The following is an 18,626-nucleotide window of genomic DNA, read 5'->3' on the forward strand; positions in this document are numbered from 1 at the left end:
TGCTGATACATTTGGATCATTGTAAAATCCATCCTTGTTGCACAAGCATGTCTACGGTTGTGTCTTTGAAAGATCAGAGAAAACAAGCTCTGAGTCAAAACAATTTAATATCTAGCATGCAAATAGAATCTAATTAACCTATACATTAACATTTCGGCCCACGTGAACTGTTTTTTATGAGACTAGTACTGACACAACAAGGTTAGATGTAAAAGCACAATGACTGATGTTGCCAATTAACTTTGTTTTCTTTATGTAATTTGAATTTTTTTCATCGTTTGCCCTTGATCAGTGGACTGAAACATGCACTCCGAGTGCAGTGGGGGATGAACAATTTTTCCACTTCATAGATCTCCCGATTTTGCTCACCGTACAGACTAGAATTGTGTTCCTTATTTTGGAAGCACATCTTCCCAAATTCATTCACAGGGGGAATAAAAGCAGATAATATACTGTTAAAATTAATTATTAAACTTGATTAAACAATGGTTGGGACAAGAGCTATTTGGAGGGATCTAAAATAATTCCCTTTGCCAAGCCATTTAGTGAAGGCGCCATCAAAAAATTAACTTCAAATACAACTTGGAACAAAACAAGAACAGTGGGTCGCTGAATGAGTTTATCTCCACGATTGAAACCAGTGGTGTTCCTTTGGACCATGAAATTGTCATTTGTTCTGCAAGCGTTACATCAAATGAGAGTTCAGGGCCATGCCAGGACTGTTCGTTGCTGCTGAGCTTATTTTAACTTGTTATCTGAAAGAATCTCCATGGATAATTATATTTGGCTCAGATAGACAGGTAGAGAATCCAGGGCAGTGTCTCCATAAACGCAAGAAGAAAAACGATGGCGTCTATCCACAGAGCTGGTCACAAAAACGCTTAGCGGATTCATCATGCAGCATGAATCCTCACATGTGATTACAAGTGTACTGTAAGCGCAGGTGCACTGAGTACGTTCGAATATTTCAGCGTGTTTTCATTCCAGTGTCTATTGTGTGTGAAAGCTTTTCAGTGTGCATGTCTGCATGTTTCTGTGCGTGTGAGCAGTATTAAGCAAAAATAATGTAACCAGTATGAGAGATTACATTCTGTGACTTGCTTAAAACCATTAGAGAGGGAGAAAAGACAGCCAGGCAGAGGGGATTACTCTGGGCTGGAATGTGGAAGCGGCAGAATACAGTGAAGGGGGGGTGGGGGGTACAAGGGCGACATTGACAGTGTAGCACTGAAAACAGCACTGGCAGGAGATCAGGTTAAAAAGGGTGGCAGAGAGCCAACTGATTGTTCTAGAAAGAGGAAAGAACAGAGACAGAGAGGAGAGAGAGGGATATAGGAAGATTAAGACGGAAAGGGAGTGATAAAAGTACAAAGACAGCAGAGATTCCATCTTGCAAACAACAAACCAAGGCCCTTTGCCACCAACAGCTTCCTGCCTTTGATGTACACTGCACATAAGCAGCACTAAGGAGCAGCAGAGAGGTGGTGTTTGTGGTGAGAAAGCCAGAAAAAAGAGAAGAAGAAGAAGCCATCAGCATTATGAAAAGCATCAGCCCTAGAGGCCTATGGAACAGCCACTTTGATGACTCTACTGTTTGCTCCACGAGGGGGTGGTGGTGGCGGAGGTGGCGTTGTAATGAAAGGAAGGGAGGGGGGGTAGGGTGTAGTAATGACACAGGCTGCAGGAAGTATATGTAGCCAGGCTGTAGAAGCCAACCCAAAATTAACAGAAAAAAACAAGAATAATGCAAATCAAACAAAATAAAGGAAATACAATGAAGCTGTACACCCAGCAGGCATTCCAGCCAGCCAATTGAAATAAATCAAGATGGAGGAGAGGATTTCAGCTCAGGTTAGTATGAGGCAGCGGACCTCTTTGCTGATTTGGTGTACAGCATGGTGACATATACTGACCTGGGCTTGAGACAGCACTAGTGGTGGTGGGTTCAATAATTGCTACAGGGGAGGAGAGGGGGGGAAGGGGGAGGGGGAGGGAAAGAGGACATTCATGTATTATTAACAGAATGGAGACGTAAAATAAAAAATAAAAATGCATGCAAGGACAAAAGGACAGGGAATGGAGACAAATCCTCTCCATGCATTAAGGACCGGTGTCTCTGTGGCAAGATGCAACCTCAACATGCTCATGAACAACACCCTTTATCCCCCCATTTGCCTCGGATTTGCATGGGTTACTGCTAAGAAACAAAAATGAGGGGAAGCTGGGGCGGCTCCACTGGTATGCTTAACAAATGGCAGACTCTCCATTTCATGTCCTCCTTTTTAGGCTGTATGAACTGCCCGGCGAATGGCGGTAAAAAAAAGGGGGGGACTTTTAGTCTGCCTTTGATCCCTCAGTGGACTGAACTCAAGAGTCTCAATCTGATTACCTTATGAACTCATTTCAGGCTGAGCCACTGGTGGCATTTGGGAAATGGAATAATGTCACATCCATAAATGTTCAGTCCAGTGTGTCAAACTACTAGAGCTGAGAGTGTCTACGGAAGGACGGCAGCAAACACATCTTCTTTACTTTTGAAGTGCACAAGTAAAATGTCACACCTAGTAGATCTTATGCCTCGTCGCATTTATGGTAAGATGTTTCTGCAGATTTTCTTATACATGAAACCAAACCTGTTTACTTAAGAATGCGATATATATGATTTTTCTGACACATATTGAAGCCAAACTAGAATTACTGCCTCACGGTTGTTTGCCTCTGCCAACCAGTCAAGTTTCAGTTTACATCCATGTCTGTCCAGACACTAGACAATGCTTCAAATACGGACGTGGCTGCAAAGAAAATACAAAAAAAATACATCTTCAACCCAACAGCACAGAAGACCTAAACAATCAAAAGTGAGTTGGGCAACCAGGATTATTGTCACCAATTCAGTATGAGACCAAATCTTCCTCTTCTGTTCCTGAGTTAAGGTATTGAATAATGCCCAAAACATATTTTTGCATCACATTTTGGTGTCATAGTGAAGATGACCATTAAAATACATGTCCTCACTTCATAATTTTATACTATTAGACATCTGTGTAAAATGATGTCATAATCAGCGCACACATTCTTGAGTCATGGCCAAAAACTATTTTGTGAGGTCACTGTGATCTTGACCACCAAAATATTACGAATTCATCCTTGAGTCCAAGTGGAAGTTTGTGCCAAGTTTTACAAAAGTCCCTCCAGGCAATCCTGACATATCACGTTCCCGAGAATGGGACAGACAACCCAATTACATGATGCCTCCGGTCACGGCTGTTGCTGGCACAAAGGCATAAAAATAACCTCAACACATTTAGGTGTTGATGATGTTATTGAAACCAAGGCCTCAAAATTAGTTTGCCAATCCCTTTGATTTATGACTTTCCGAGACTTAAAGCTGAACTCATACTCTGCTGTGCAGCATAAATAATTGAATGCCTCTTTGGTATAAAGATATCACTGCAATGTAAACATTACTACCCATTTGATCTGAAGTTTGAGACAAATAAATAAATAGCATTGCTTTCTGTTTGGTAAACAAGCCCTTAATTCAAGATAAGCTGTGACCAGCTTTGTGCAGTGACTCACTCAGGGAGCAGAATCTGGGATAGCAAAGCTGTTCTTTACCATGAGAGCTCAACTCAAGTGATGCACTGCTTGGACTCATGGCGGGGGTTTTCTCAGCTTTGCGTTAGCAGCACACGAACATTGCGACTTAAACATGCAGTGAAAAAACTATTTATACTCCTCACAAAGGTGGAAACCACCTCCTGCCAGAAGGCTTCATGGTGGAGGAGGAGCTTAAGTGTCACAAGCGCAACCATGGCAGCCATGATTACCCCTCACACGTATTCACACACACACAAAAAGAGAATACTACTTTATGTTGTCGCAGTGAGCTGCTGTATCTAGGCCATGCAATAGTGCAGAAGCCTACTTAGACTCTCCATTTTAATCCATTTACATGGGAACTCAATATGGCCATTTCAATTGTGGGGCAAAAGGGTGCACTGTAGTCCACACCGTGCTCTCAATCTGTGCTCTCTGTGTTGCTTTTCAGAGGCTCTCTAACAACTGTGTAATGACTGTATTGCTGTTTAAAAGGCTACTGTTATGCCAACAACAATAAAACATTTGCTTTCGTTTGATTTCATCATCATTTTTGATGGGGAAATTGTGTAGGAATCAGTATTCATACGTGAAATGATATGCCTTTTCCCTCGGTATATTGGTGGGGAAGTGGTCGAATTCATCTTTTCTTCCACAAATGTTTCCACTTCAAGTACTCCTGGGGGAGCCCATATGTGAAGACAGTTTCTTTTTAGTTCTTTCTTCAAACAGGCAGGCGGGTACTATCTGATTAATACTTGAGCATGAATTCACTAGTGAATCATTTCATGAGCTCTCAGACACTCGTCCGTTACTGTGGAACATATCTTTTGACATGCAATCTCTCCCTCATAGCTCCACACTGACTTGGGCTCTTTCTCTCATTCAGCAAAGCAATGCATCATTTCACGCACTGTATATGGCATTCGACCTTGCACAGCCTGCTCACTTGCAAGATAAAACACATTAGTTTTCACAGCTATTTCATTTCATGGATTGCTATTCTCTTTGTTCTCTGGAGACGGGATAATGCGAGAGATTTATAGGACATGATTTAGGAATCAGTGTTCATGTGGGGCCCGGCTCAGTTTAGCTCATCACAAGCATAATGAGAAGTTAATACCAAAGTTGCGATATTCAGACTCAGACAGCTACTGTACAGTTTGTGAGGGGGTAGTCCTGTTTGGAATTTATTTCATAACAGTCGAGATGAGGTAGCGAGATAATGAAATCAAAGATCCAAAAGAAGCATCTAGTAGAGGCAACATTTCGTTTTTTACAGTTTTCGTGCCAAAACCCAGCACCTCATGAATTCCAGGCTGAGTCAATAATATTGATCCTAATCCTATCAACCCCCCACAGACAAAATATGGCCATGTTTGTGCTAAGAGAAATTTGCTAGTTTTGTGAAGTAGAAATCTTCCTTTGTACCCTACAAAGGAAAAAGTAGGAAGAGGATGTTCCAAAGAAGCTTCCAGTTCATGTTCACTGCTCCATGTGAGTGCATTTTCAAGTTATTCTTCTGGCAGGGACACATTCCTTGTGTAAACGCTTTAGCTATTCTATTTTACACTTCCCTCTTTGATCCCTCTGCAATGATGGAACAGTCGCTGTTAAAGACTGTGTTAATTTGTGAGCCGGCAAATTAGTTATTCATCCTATGTCCTTTTTAATGCTGTCCAGAGAGTGTATCATCCTGTGTGCATCCACTGGGCTCAGTCATCCAGAGATGAGCGTTCCTAGCAGTGCAGCTGGCCTCCAACAGGAGTCGGTGAGGGTGGATGGGTATAAAGTTCGTTGCCCGCTGGGCTGCAGGATGAACGCTGCTACAGCACCAAACATTTCCTCATTGCAGTGAGACGGGAAAATGTTAATGGCTTTTCTGATTGCCTAAATATGGAAATTCGGGCATTCAAATGATAGGTAAATGGTACAACACTGCAAGGGTGCTTTTGGGGAAAATAAAGGACACTGCAACCTCACCAAGTTAAATTTATTTAGCATATTTTCATATGTGACGCCTGAAAACTGTGGAAAAATAATCCACTGTACTCATGTACAAAAGGTTTAGCTCAGAAAATAAGCAGAAAAATGACAGAATCAAGCTGGTTTAATGACCAATGTAGAGAAATAAACAGAAGAGGTAGTAATTTTACACAAAGATGGAGACAACTTGCAAAAATGTGCCTGGCCACATGGCATCGGTATTATTCTCTGCATTCTAAGCTGCAATCACACTCCCACATTTCAGGTTTCACCTTTAGCTCCCATTTTCCTGCTTCTCTGCTCTGTGACTCAGGTACAATCACACGGTGTGGGAACAAACAACATCATCAACAACAATGGCAGATGAGGAGACATGTCGAAATGACACCTACACATGCGGTGATTGATAAGCGTGACAAACGAACACGACGTTCATTAACCAACTAGCCAGCAGTGTCTCTCTTGCCTGAGGGAGGCTGAGCAGTGACGGAGAAAGAGAGAGAGAGAGAGAGAGAGAGAGAGAGAGAGAGAGAGAGAGAGAGAGAGAGAGAGAGAGAGAGAGAGTGTAACTCTTTTTTCTTCCCCATCAGTCTCTTCCGATTACTGCTTGGGGAGGGGAGGAGGAGAGAGGAGAAAGGAGGAAATGAAGGCAGAGGTATAGGCGGAGAAAATCTCCTCCAGGGCTAAGCCGAGGTGGGCTGGGGGATAAGAGCTTGACCAATTAAGCTGGAGGACTCCTCAGAAAATTGGAGTGAACAGCCTCAGTCTTTTCATCGGAGTTCACTTCCATCTCGCACATGAAATGGAAAGTTGAAATAGGGATTGCCAGTTTGGTGATTGTTATACCTCAGCTAAAATCACAAGGTGTGTGTGTGTGTGTGTGTGTGTGTGTGTGTGGTGGAGAGAATATATGTGTACACACAATGAGAAACTGTCAGAAACACAACCTGCAGATGTGTTTTTTTTTCTGTGTTCTCTTATTCAGCAGCAATACTCAAAAAACTTTCATTAAAAATAACTGTTATATACAGTATCTCTTCGGCCTAACAGCAGTCTATTGGAATGACTTATGAGTTATGACTTATGAAAGGCTCAGCCATAGCCACTGTTAGTGCCTCATGTGTCACCTTTACATTCAAGTCACAGGCCGAAGCATTCAACCCAACAACCCAAAAGGTATTTCGACCAACACTAACTGTTGTTCTTAAGGAAATGACATATAAGCGTACTAAAATATAAACCCACTATGAAACTATAAAAAATGAAAAGAGTAGAAACGTCAATGTTTTCCAATACAACTGATAAAACATACATATATATATATATATATATATATATATATATATATACATACATATACATATATATACACATATATACACACATATACATATCCATATATACACACATATACACACATATATATACATATATATATACATATATACACACACATATATATACATATATATACATATATACATACACATATACATATATACATATACATACATATATACATACACATATACATACATATGTACACACACATATACACATATATATACACATATACATATATATACATATACATATATACACATACATATATATATATACATACATACATACACATATATATACATACATACACATACATATACATACGTACATATACACACACACATATATATATATATATATATATATACACATACATACATACATACAAATACATTTATATTTTACCATCATTTATAAAAAACGAACGATATGCAATTTCTGGCTACCATATTGGTTTGGGATAGAAAATGCACAACATGATTAACGTCAGCCAAACAATATGCAGAAAATAAAAGGGTAGGGTTGACCATTGGTGCTTATCAATGGATACGATTAGAAGTGGGTAAAGGAAAAAAACAGAAAAGCAAGATAGGGTCTTATAAATTAAGTTAAATACCCTACTTAACTGTAATGCAACATTTGAAACCAGTTTAAATACAACACTTATGCTAAATTACGATATCCAAAATCTAAGACGATATCTATTCTCATAACACAATATTGATATAACATTGACATATTGACCAGCTCCATGATTAACAAAAAGGGCACTTGCCCTTTCGGTCAATGTTAAAAAAAAAAAAAAAAGAAAAAGAATATTTGTATTGGATCCTTTCCAGAATGTTCTTGCTACACTCTTCCACCAAGTTTCATGAAAATCGGGCCAGTAGTTTTTTCCGTAATTCTGCTAAAAATACAGGCAAACACTCAACCAATCTGAAAACATAACCTCCCAGGGAAGGTAAAAAAAAGGTTAAATAATATTTTTATCATGCAGCAGATGAGGGGTTTCTGGAGATACCTTTATAAATAATTGCTGTTAAACAACCTTGGATATAATGCTTTCATACCCAAGAGATACAAACTGGGGCCAGCCCAGCAGACAGTATTACTGTTTGTGGGTAAAATATGAATAACTATGTTTTTGAGACATTAATCATTAACAAAAGATTAATGCAGAGAGTAAGAGGCTTGTTTGTGATATTATGTGTGTTTGTGTCTTTTGCAATGGCCATGCCAGGCTGTTTTCATTCATGACTACATTACCAAACGTTATCACTACATTTTGTCACAGTGTGTTGAATCGCATTATTTTACCGCTCCCATCTGTAACAGTCTGGGCTGTGAAAGCAGCAGGTTTTTCGTCTTCTCTGTTTCTTTAACTTCCATTCCTTCCTCTGCTTTTCTTTTGGGCCAAATTTCCCCATACACCAAAAAAAAAAACCTAGCTTTTCAGGACAACCTTGTTTCCGTTAGGAACAAATTTTATGTAGCTTATACAGACGCTCATATTTAACTGTAGTCACTCGTTTCTGTTTTTACAAGAAAATCCACCAGAAAAGCTCATACTGCTGAGACTGCTATAGTAATTCCCACACACACATTTGCACAGCCACCACTAATGGAACATAAACCTGTAGACATATGACTAAAACTATATTGTTCATTTATACCAGACATGCTGACTGTAACATCTGGCCACAAAAATTAACTAGTGGGCAAGCTCTGGCTAATTTATGGCAATGATAATAATATGCACTGTGCCTGTCAAATAAACTCAATAAGTTAATAAACACACAAATCAGCATATACAGCAAACTGCTATAGCTGATGACTGCTTTAACTCTCTTTCTGTATTAAACTGGCAGCTGTCTCAGTGTGAGAACAAATACAAGTTTCACACTCTACAGGTTTTGTTCCAGTGTTACTGCTTTGGTTTTTGTACAACTGTTAATACAAACAGACCAAAAACGATTATGCTGTAATTTTCTCCAAAAGCTGATACCTCATTAATTGTGATTACTTTTCTGTTGTTACAGTGAAGCAATTGAGAGAAAACTTGTGTCTCGTGATTAAATTTAACTGACAGAAAATAAATCACACGAGAAACTATAACTGTGCAAGCTCTGATTCAGCTGGAATCAATTAAATACAAATATTCCATCTGCGAATGTATATAGAAACACAAAAAGCCTCCCAAGTTATTTCTGTGGCTGCATTCAAGCTTGTTATAAAATTCAATTCATAACACCTTTGTAACTAAACAACTGTTTACAAGTACAGACAATTGTGACAAGTGCTTCTCTACTTGATTATTTGTTCATTCACTGATGACACTGGGTATTGTGTTATTCAAAAAGCGATCAGGTATAAAAAGCTTTGTGCACACACACACATGGAGTACTCCAACAAGCAGTGACAAAAAGGTTCAATGCTTTCTTTCAGCTTCAAAAAGCCCAGTTTGTGTTTTACCACAGCTTTAAACACACAGCTTAAAGTGGTACTTAGCTGAAAGAGATCACAATCCCTGACTAATGGTTTAACAGCACAAAACCCCACATGGTCTAGCACAACTGGCAGAATTCAATCCAAACCAGCCCAGCACAGCACACAGTGAGGACACGGCCATCCAACTCATTTAAAAAATGCCGAAATTAGTCAGAACCTACCGAGTCAACATGTGCACAAAGCCAGGATGCAAATTCTGTTTTTCATCCTTGTTTCATTTGAAACAGAAACCAAACAAGCTGTCTTCCAGCGGCTGCTTTGGATGGAAGGCAAATGTGTTTATTTTCCCTGGGAGAAGGCTTTCCAGAGTCACAGTTCATCTCATCAGTGATAATGGCAAGCCTTTTCCTGGACTGATTTAAAGCGACACTGTTAGGTTAAAACAAAAAAAGGATTTACACTGCTGAAGGATAAGCACCTTTCAACCTCAGAATCTTGACAGAAGACTAATGAAACTGAGCCCTGAATGATTCGTATTTCGGTTTATATTTAATCTTTCTTCCCACTGGCTGTATTTCAAGGAGGCGTTTGTGAATGGGGATGACCCTTACTTGACCCAATCAATTCATGCACAGTCATGAAACCTCACAGTGTAATGGGAACACCCAAAGAAACTACTGTATACATACATAAATACTCAATTCATTCACCGCAAACCACCCACATTGTGTTCCCACTTAAAATTCACCTCAATGTATGATGATCTATCAAATATGCATGCCCCTTTCCCCCTTCCCATCGTGCTCATCAATAGCTATCGACTGGTTCGAAAATAGCAATCCAAAGTCACCCGTGGTGAAATGTAACCTCTGGGTTTTGTTATTTGCGTCGATGTGCCGGTGAGAGTGCGCCGCGGCGATTGCTTGCCATTTCTCATTAAGAGCAACAGCAGAATTGGCCTCTCTTCCATAAGTGGAGATCATGAGAGAGAAAGGGAGGGAACAGAGACGCTGTGGGTGTGCGAGAAAAAGGATGATAGAGAGGAAGAATGAGAGACAGGGTGGGGGGATGGGGGGACAAAAGAATGAGAGAGTAATAGAGTGAGATAAGAGAATCAGAGAGACAAAGCCACGATAGAAAGACAGACAAAGAGATAAAGAGAGGGAATGGAGGAGAGAGAAGTTGGGGGTGGCAGCACAGGAAGCTGCCTCCTCTGACTATTCTGAGGGTTTCTTTGCCGCTCTGCCTTTGAGGCCTCGCTAGTGTCACATTAAGATCATCCATTCGAGGATCTGAGACGAGTCTTTGATGTTCTTTGTGCATACACAAACAGGAGAGTAGAGTGCTCCTTTGACAATTGCCAACTCTACAGAAATATCTTTTTGTATTCTGAGTATCTGGCCTGCTCGGGACAATGTTATCATCAGAGGGTGCAGCGCAAACTGGTGAATAATTTAATTCACCTGTTCATATTTCATCACTGAATACATTAAACAGAATTTTTTCACCCATACTTAGATCCAAAAATGTTGAGGAAAATATGTCCCCCGGTCTGTTGCTGTCATTTCTTTTTTTCCCCTATTGGTTGGCAGGTACAGCAGGTGGACAAAATAACTGAAATGCCTAACAATGTAACCTTAGAAAAAATAGAGTGCTCTTGAACAAGTTCTTGAATGCGGGTAGAAGGATATTGTAACATTCTTTGAGAAGGAAAGGTGTCTTGTTCTTTCAGCAATGAAGTGGTTGAAAGCCACTTCCCATTGAGATTCAAAGATGAGTACATGCAGCGAGTGGAGCGGCTGTGGACTACAAACTGGAATTCATAAAAATGAAATGAGAGGTTTCTTCTTTTGAAATATAGGAAAATGCTGTTGTAACCCTGTTTGCACACCATGATCCAAAAAAGCTTTGTATTACTTGTCTGCTAATTGACCTGTTGACCTGAGCTGTTACGTTTTACAATGGGAATAAGCCTCGGGGCATTTTAAGGTGCTTTTTGATCATTTCTGTTTTTCCAGCATCCCTAACATAATGGGCCTATTATACTTTAATGATCAAGAATGCAAGACCTTCAATCAGCCATTGAAATCACATTAGCCCTGTAATGGACCGATGACTTGTCCTGGCTAGGGTATCCCTATTCATAATAAATTAATAGTGGACGCGGTCACTGTGATGTCACCCACTGGTTTGTGGACCACTGATGTGAACCCTCGAGTTCAGCAATTTGCCCCTTGCCATCTTGGTTCCCGGTGTGTGAAAATGTACATGAAAGCATAAAAGTTCCAAGACGAAATCACACAGTGCATTGTGGTCGTGACCTGTCAATCATACGGTAGCCTTGCTCTAAAGCATACCTTGCTTCATCGTCTATTGTACCCTAAATGAGACTATAATTCACATAATGAACTTCATGCTGTATTGAAAAAGACTTGAAACTAACGATTAAGACCATAAACTCATGAACTCAAGAATGTTTATGTATGAATGGAGTTTTTTTTGTAATGTGGTCAATTAAAGGCCATTAGATAGACACTCCTCTATTGGTTTCACTTGTCAGTCCCAGGGTTTGTCGCTTGGTGGATGGATAAGATGGCTACAGTATATCGAACAAGTCTACCACCACAGTGCTACAGCAGTTGGCAGCATGTACTATCGTTTGGAGGCTTTTTAAACTCAAACCTATCAAAAAGATTGAAAGGTTTCTGTTCACCACACCAGATGTCCCGGTGCTCATGGGTCAATCAGGTTCTCCTCATACAGTGACATGTGCCTTTGTGTGATGGCTTTCTTATATAGCTTTTCCTGAATGATTGATCACATAATTACTAGAATTGTTTAACTCAAGATTTACATTTCTAGCTTGGGCTGAGGTTTTAATCCAGTTTGATATTTTTCACCCCTTTTTAACGCCACAATGGCCAATTCTAGTGATGCATGATATATATCAGGCCAATAAATTATCATCCGATAATTGAAATCAGTTTGGCATTTGCCATGAGAAGCAGCTATTTATTGGTCAGTACAGGCTAAAAAACATATTGTATATTTCTCAATATTTTTTAATTGGACTGCAGTTGTTATGACAGTCTGCTCTACTACTGGTAGAGAAGTCGCCAAGTGCCTCTTCAAATATATATGAAGTCCAACAACCCTCCCCTGGAGGGCAAAGTGTGGCCAAAGGCAAAGTGTGGCCACAGATCTCACCACATCTGTGCAACACCCTACCCCACTAGAATAACACTAGTGCAGTGACATGGACATGATCCCTCTCTGGACTCCCACCAGTGAACAATTGTTTTTTTTGGATTTCACCACCAAGCTGGAGGTCCCGTGCCCAGGGATGAAACCTGGGTTTCTGCCATGATGATGTTGTGTGCCTGCACCTGCTTTGTAAAAACTTTTGCTATCTTAGTTTCAGGGTGTTTAGCACATAATCTGATTTTTTCAGTATCTGAATTTATGCAGAATGCTTCCTTAACTGTTAAATAATTCTGCAGTCGATTACTGATGCACCAGCAGTTTGGCCTCTGATTATTTGGCCTCTTTGGATCTTAGTTAGATGCCTCATGGCATCTTGAAAACAGTGAAAGGGCTGACTCTCAGACCTCTTTCAAATCTGAGTCATACTGCTACTTGGCATTCAACTTAGCACAGCTGACCTGTGTAGTTGCCTTTGTGATTGTGATGCTGTTACCTCAAGCTACTTCTTTTTCAGGTGGTGTTTTTGTCCAGTACACATGCAGATGTAGATTTTAAAAGCAGACACACAACGACACACACACCCACACATACAGACTTTGCAACCATAATAGACAACCAATATTCACAAAACTGATGACTAGGAAATAAGAAAGCACTTGTATGGTGATGTGTGGGCGCCCAGTTGCAGCACTGGGTTTAAGTTTAGCTTTTATCCTGTATCAAGAATGCTGCAGCAAAAATGAAAACACTTCTGAGGGCACAAACCCCCCACTGACATCCACAACACGCTTTCAGCCCTCTCACTCTTCACCACTCCAGTTAGCCACAAGCAGATAGAATGACAACTTACGAATGAGAGGCACACTGGCATTAGCCGTCCCTAGCTTGTTGGAGGCGACACATGTGTAGTTCCCGTAACGATCCTCTGTCATGTTGGTCACTGTGAGGACTGATCTGGAGCTGAGGCTCTTGATGTCGATGCCTTGACCCTTGATAATCCTGAAAACAGAACACAATCACAACAAATGAAGCCTTGACTTCTCACCCGCACACAAAAGGTCGGGAAGGGAAACAGCACGAGTCAAGGACGGTACAAATGTTTGTCATCCTTTAGTGGATCTTCAGATTGTACAGTACTTCATCGCCCTCTTCAACAGATCGGTTTATCCCTTGGTCTGTCACGTCTGCCTTGGAGAGAAGCTTTGAAGGAGTGAGAGGGGAGAGAAATGACCCAGAGATGAACCAGCTGGGTGCCACTTGACATGTTGTTCATCGTTGTGCTGCAGGTGCAGGGGGGATTACTATAAATCCTATTCCAGTTGTGCCTGGCATCTGTGCTGTGAAATTGACAAATGTTTAATTGTTTACTTTGGTGGTCGTGATGATCTTTAACAGCCTGTAGAGATTAAAATTCACTCTATAACGGCATATGCTGTGCATCCTGATTGTGAGATAATCAAAGATAATAAAGGGGAGTTTACTTTCACAGTTGTTGTGTCACTGCTACATTTTCACACTTGGCATTATAAACCATGAAAGCCTCCAGAGAGGAGGCATGTTTCTATCTTGGCCTTGCTGGGGCCCCCCATGATCTCTATCTTGGCTTGAGTTTCACTGAGAGGCACTCTGAGTTGAAACACTATGTGTGACCTTATGTCCAGCAAATATCCGCAAATCTGTTGTTCCCTCTCCCATGGCGACCTCCTCAAATGTTAGCTGAACATTCACTGATAATCTCAACAGGAGTCTCGCCTCTTTGCTAGTTCAACATCAGACTTGTCAATGCTCCCCTCTGTCATAGTGAAAGAGCCACCCCTCCCCTACATACACACACATAAACACTCACCCACTTCTATTGAAGAATGAAATCAGTGACACATCAAGAGAAAGATCTGGTTGGAAAAACTGTCACACTACTTCTGATAGAGACAAACTGGTAGCAGCACTGAACTGATGGTATGGCTGCATCAGCACAGAGCTAAAATAAGAAGTGGCCTTCATTTCCCATTCACAGTGGTAACGGGTAATGGAGTAGTCACAGTCTGCGTTAATGTTGTACAGATGCTGCAAATGTTCTGTGCTGAAGTCCTTCTACTAATGTCCTTTTCATGATGAGGAGTGAATGAAGAAACCACAATTTAGCCATATAAGAAGTCACAAAAAGAACAAGTCCTTGAATTAAGTAAAGACTAGAATCATGCCAACTTGCCTCCTTTGCAATTTGAATAAATTGAATCCACCCCATAATTACAATTAGCACAGTGTGAGCTGATGATTGAAATTGTGCTCACCAGGAGTGGGTAAATGATGGGTAATGGGGGTAATTTGGTTTTTAAATTCAAGAACTGACACTTGAATCTTGACTGATTGATGTATGTGCCGCGAATGATTTAAGCCAGTTGCCAGCAAACATTTTATTAGGATGCAAGGTGAGGACGAGGCACAAACGACTCCTGCAGGAGCATTTATGTTGGCTCTCCCCGGAGGACCGACGAATGGCAGAACAAATAAATGCAATGTCTCTGGGAAAGCGAAGACGGATGAAAACCATACCCTTCCAATCACACACTCACGCTTACTTATCCACAAACAAGTATGACATAATATTGTCTATAGTCAGGAGATTCCAACTTTAAACTGTGGATAAAAAAGGACTGTTTAAATACATGTGGCAAGACGTATCCAATTCATGAGCTAAAACAAATAATCTTCTTTTCACCTATAATCATACTAGAAGACTAACCCTGAATGTCTACTGCATGCGGCTGTATCACATCTGCTGGAGACGACCTCTTGCCCTTGTAATCGATGTGCTCATGTCCACCTGATGTGTGACCGGATCTTCCCGCGCTGCTACAGCGCTGCTCTGTTCTCTTTTCCCCCTATCTTTATGTGCTGAGTTTATCTCTCAGCAATCAACCAGTAATCAATTTTGAATGCACATAAAAACATATTTTTACTACGGCCGGAACTTTAACGCGTTAATTAAGATTAATTAATTACACAAAAATTAAAGCGTTAAAAAATTGACGCATTTTAAATCACACTTATTTTTGCACCGTGGAACGTTTCTCACTGGATGAGTTTCAGGCGGACCGATTATACTGGAGCACCAACTAGCGTTCATGAGTTCAGACAACAACAAACCACAGTGAACATGAAGGAAGAAGCTGATGAGAGCGCTTTGGTTGGCCCCGTGGATGATGGGACATTTTGTTACTAAAAACCAAAAGATGGAATCGTCGATAAGAGCATGGTTGTGTACAAGCTATGACCCTAAAACCTAAATATTATAGTTTACAGAAGGTCTACCTACCTATAGGCTACCTGAATTTCTGAAATGCACTATATTTCTAAATATGCAATTGCTACACTTAACGGCAAAAATTGCACTGGTCTGTTGGACTTAATGTCCAACAGACCAGTTGGACACTGTTGGACAAAAATAAACAATATTTTTGTTGCTTAAGCTTATGTATTGAGTCATTATTCAATGGTATACTAAAAATCCATGTGAAAAAAATTACTTCTCACTGTTCTCAGGTCAAATATTTATATGCGATTAATTTCAATTAATTAATTACAAAGCCTCTAATTAATTAGAGTAATTTTTTTAATCGAGTCCCGGCCCTAATTTTTACTATTTATATTTAAATAATACATTTTATTTGTTATTAACTATTTATATTTAAATAATACATTTTATTTGTTATTAACTTAACAAAACAATTCTCTTTTTTCTGCAGTATTACTCTACAAATACACAGCTAACATAACATGTGTGTCAGTAATTAAATTAATGAAGTACAGCCAAAAAGGTATCTGTTACCAAATGACTGAATCTCAAAGGGGTTTTCAGTGCCAGCCAATTATTTTAAACTAGGGTTTTGCAAAGTCTGAAACTGTGGGCCTCCCCTCTGACAAGGCTTAGAAAAAGGCACCTGCTAACCCCCCTAAGTTTACTTGCTAAATTTCACTCAATTACTTGATGCCTAGAAGATCATATTTATGGTATTTGATCCCATAGACGTTCAACAATTGAGCTAAGATAGCCTTAACTGCTATTTGACACAACTTTAGAGCACAAAAAAGCCATGTCCTAAAGTGTTATTAGTGTCTGAGAAAGTGCATTTAGGCTACATTATGTAATCTTCTTCTGATACCTATTGTATCATCTTTCCACTTCCATTCATTGAATCTCCCATGAAACTGACTGGAGCACCTCTGGGGATGTCTTCTTCCCACTTTGAAAACTTTTCTTCTAAACACTATGAAATGCGTCTGCTGAAGAACAGACTGCTTTATGACCCTCCACTTCTGAAACGCTGGAGCCATGGTGAGTTAAGATGTTGTTGTGTAACAGAAATGCATCACAGCTGCATCCAGTGGACATCTGAGTGATGCAGCCAACACACTTTATCAAGACAGCTTACACAATCTATCTGGGCTCACCTTTTTTCACCTTTGTACCACTCGAATGTCGGAGAAGGCACTGCAGCTGCCTCACACCTTAGCAGAGCTGTGCGTCCAAGACCAACTCCATGGCTTTTCATCTCATGGATAGATGGAGCAACTGGAGAAAAAAGAGAGATAAGGTAAGGGGTTACACATATCAGTGAAAAGAAACACCTGTGTTAAGGTATAACTTGTCATAAGCCACGGACCACCGGTAAAGGAGGGTTGTTGAACTTGAAAATGACATCCTCCGACATCTTGGTCATTGCACACAGTGTAAACTCAACACTCAACACGTAGAGGCGGAGTTAGGGAGGGAAGAGGGCATCCATCCCCAGTGTTAGAAAAAGAAATGAATTGTACTGCATGGTGATAAATGGCTTAATGGAAGTTCAAAGACTCAATGGCACAGGCAGGTTCTGTGAATGCAAAATGAGGCTCCTTTCATGTGCTGAAATGTGGTGTAAATCTCTTTGCCAGTGTCATGAAGGCAGCTTTACATATGGACGGTTTCTGAAGCAGCCCAGTCCTTTTGTACTTCAAATATTTACCCTGCTTATAGTAACACAGGCTCGAAAGAAATGAAATTAATGAAATTAGGTTATATAGACTTCCAACAATGGCATTGTTGGATACAGAATGCAGTCTGACAAAAAAATCCTGCACTCTCACCATTCCCTTAGTCACATAATGGGAATAAAAATGTTTCACTTGCTCTAATTGAAATTATTGGCCGTTATCAGAGTAATACTGAATTCATAAACTGTAGGCAAACAAAATAAAATGACCCTCTTTAAAAGATTCAGGACAAGCTGTGCAGTAAGTAGCACTGTTCCTCACAGAGCTGAATGCCCACTGGTATTATCATGACTGGTTTCCTCTTTCTCCATTAATCAACTGAGGCAAGGAAACCAGAGAAGCAATCACAATAAGGCACAGGGCTCAATCTGACATTGTGTATTGTGTAAACTTGGCTTGACTCCCCACAGTGTGACAAATAATAAAACTGCTGTAAACACACAATCAGATGCAGAGTGATCTGACGTACAATACGAGCAAAATTACTATGTGCCATTCACACAGATTCTGATTAAAAAGCCTATGATACATGGACAAAAGTGCACAGTGTTCGGGTCAGTTCTGCAGCTAGCAGTAGATTGCCAAGCCATGTCTGAAAGTGAGATGTGGACTATTTATATTCCTGACAATGAGCTTTGAAGAGCGACCTGTCAGTCAGAGCTGTAGCCTGAATCCAGTAGTGGAGCTTGGCAAGACGCCTGCAAACCTTTACTTCCAATTGTATTTGGAGATGTTCCTATAACAGACCCCTGCAGTGTGGCTGATGTAGCTTAACATCAACATAACCCCAAAGTACTAATGGACATCAACCCCCCTAAACTGCAAAGTGACAAAATGAATCCAATGAACATTATTATTCCCACTGAATAAGATAGTTCTGATGTGTATTCCAGGCACACGGAAGCAGCCACATGCTTCATTACAGCACATGTGCATTTTTATCAACGCTGTGAATGTAGATAGATGAGGTGGGATGCGACAGATCCGTGCAAGGTGAAAAAGATACATGT

The 18,626-nt window shown here is 40.3% G+C and overlaps 1 protein-coding gene across 2 annotated transcripts in view; it reads right to left on the bottom strand.

Annotated features, from left to right (window-relative positions):
* The window catches only part of negr1 (neuronal growth regulator 1), a 158,954-nt gene that overhangs the window by 35,960 nt on the left and 104,368 nt on the right, over positions 1 to 18,626 (bottom strand). The window contains exons 5-7 of one of the 2 annotated variants that reach the window (XM_059340712.1): positions 17,035 to 17,155; positions 13,433 to 13,581; positions 1,914 to 1,955 (exon numbers count right to left, since the gene is read on the bottom strand). In XM_059340712.1, coding sequence (XP_059196695.1) covers positions 1,914 to 1,955; positions 13,433 to 13,581; positions 17,035 to 17,155 — 312 coding nt within the window. The remainder of the gene's footprint in view (positions 1 to 1,913; positions 1,956 to 13,432; positions 13,582 to 17,034; positions 17,156 to 18,626) is intronic. The other variant, XM_059340713.1, reaches the window with a different exon arrangement.

Source organism: Centropristis striata, chromosome 9 (genome assembly GCF_030273125.1).
Source record: "Centropristis striata isolate RG_2023a ecotype Rhode Island chromosome 9, C.striata_1.0, whole genome shotgun sequence".
Taxonomy (NCBI): domain Eukaryota; kingdom Metazoa; phylum Chordata; class Actinopteri; order Perciformes; family Serranidae; genus Centropristis; species Centropristis striata.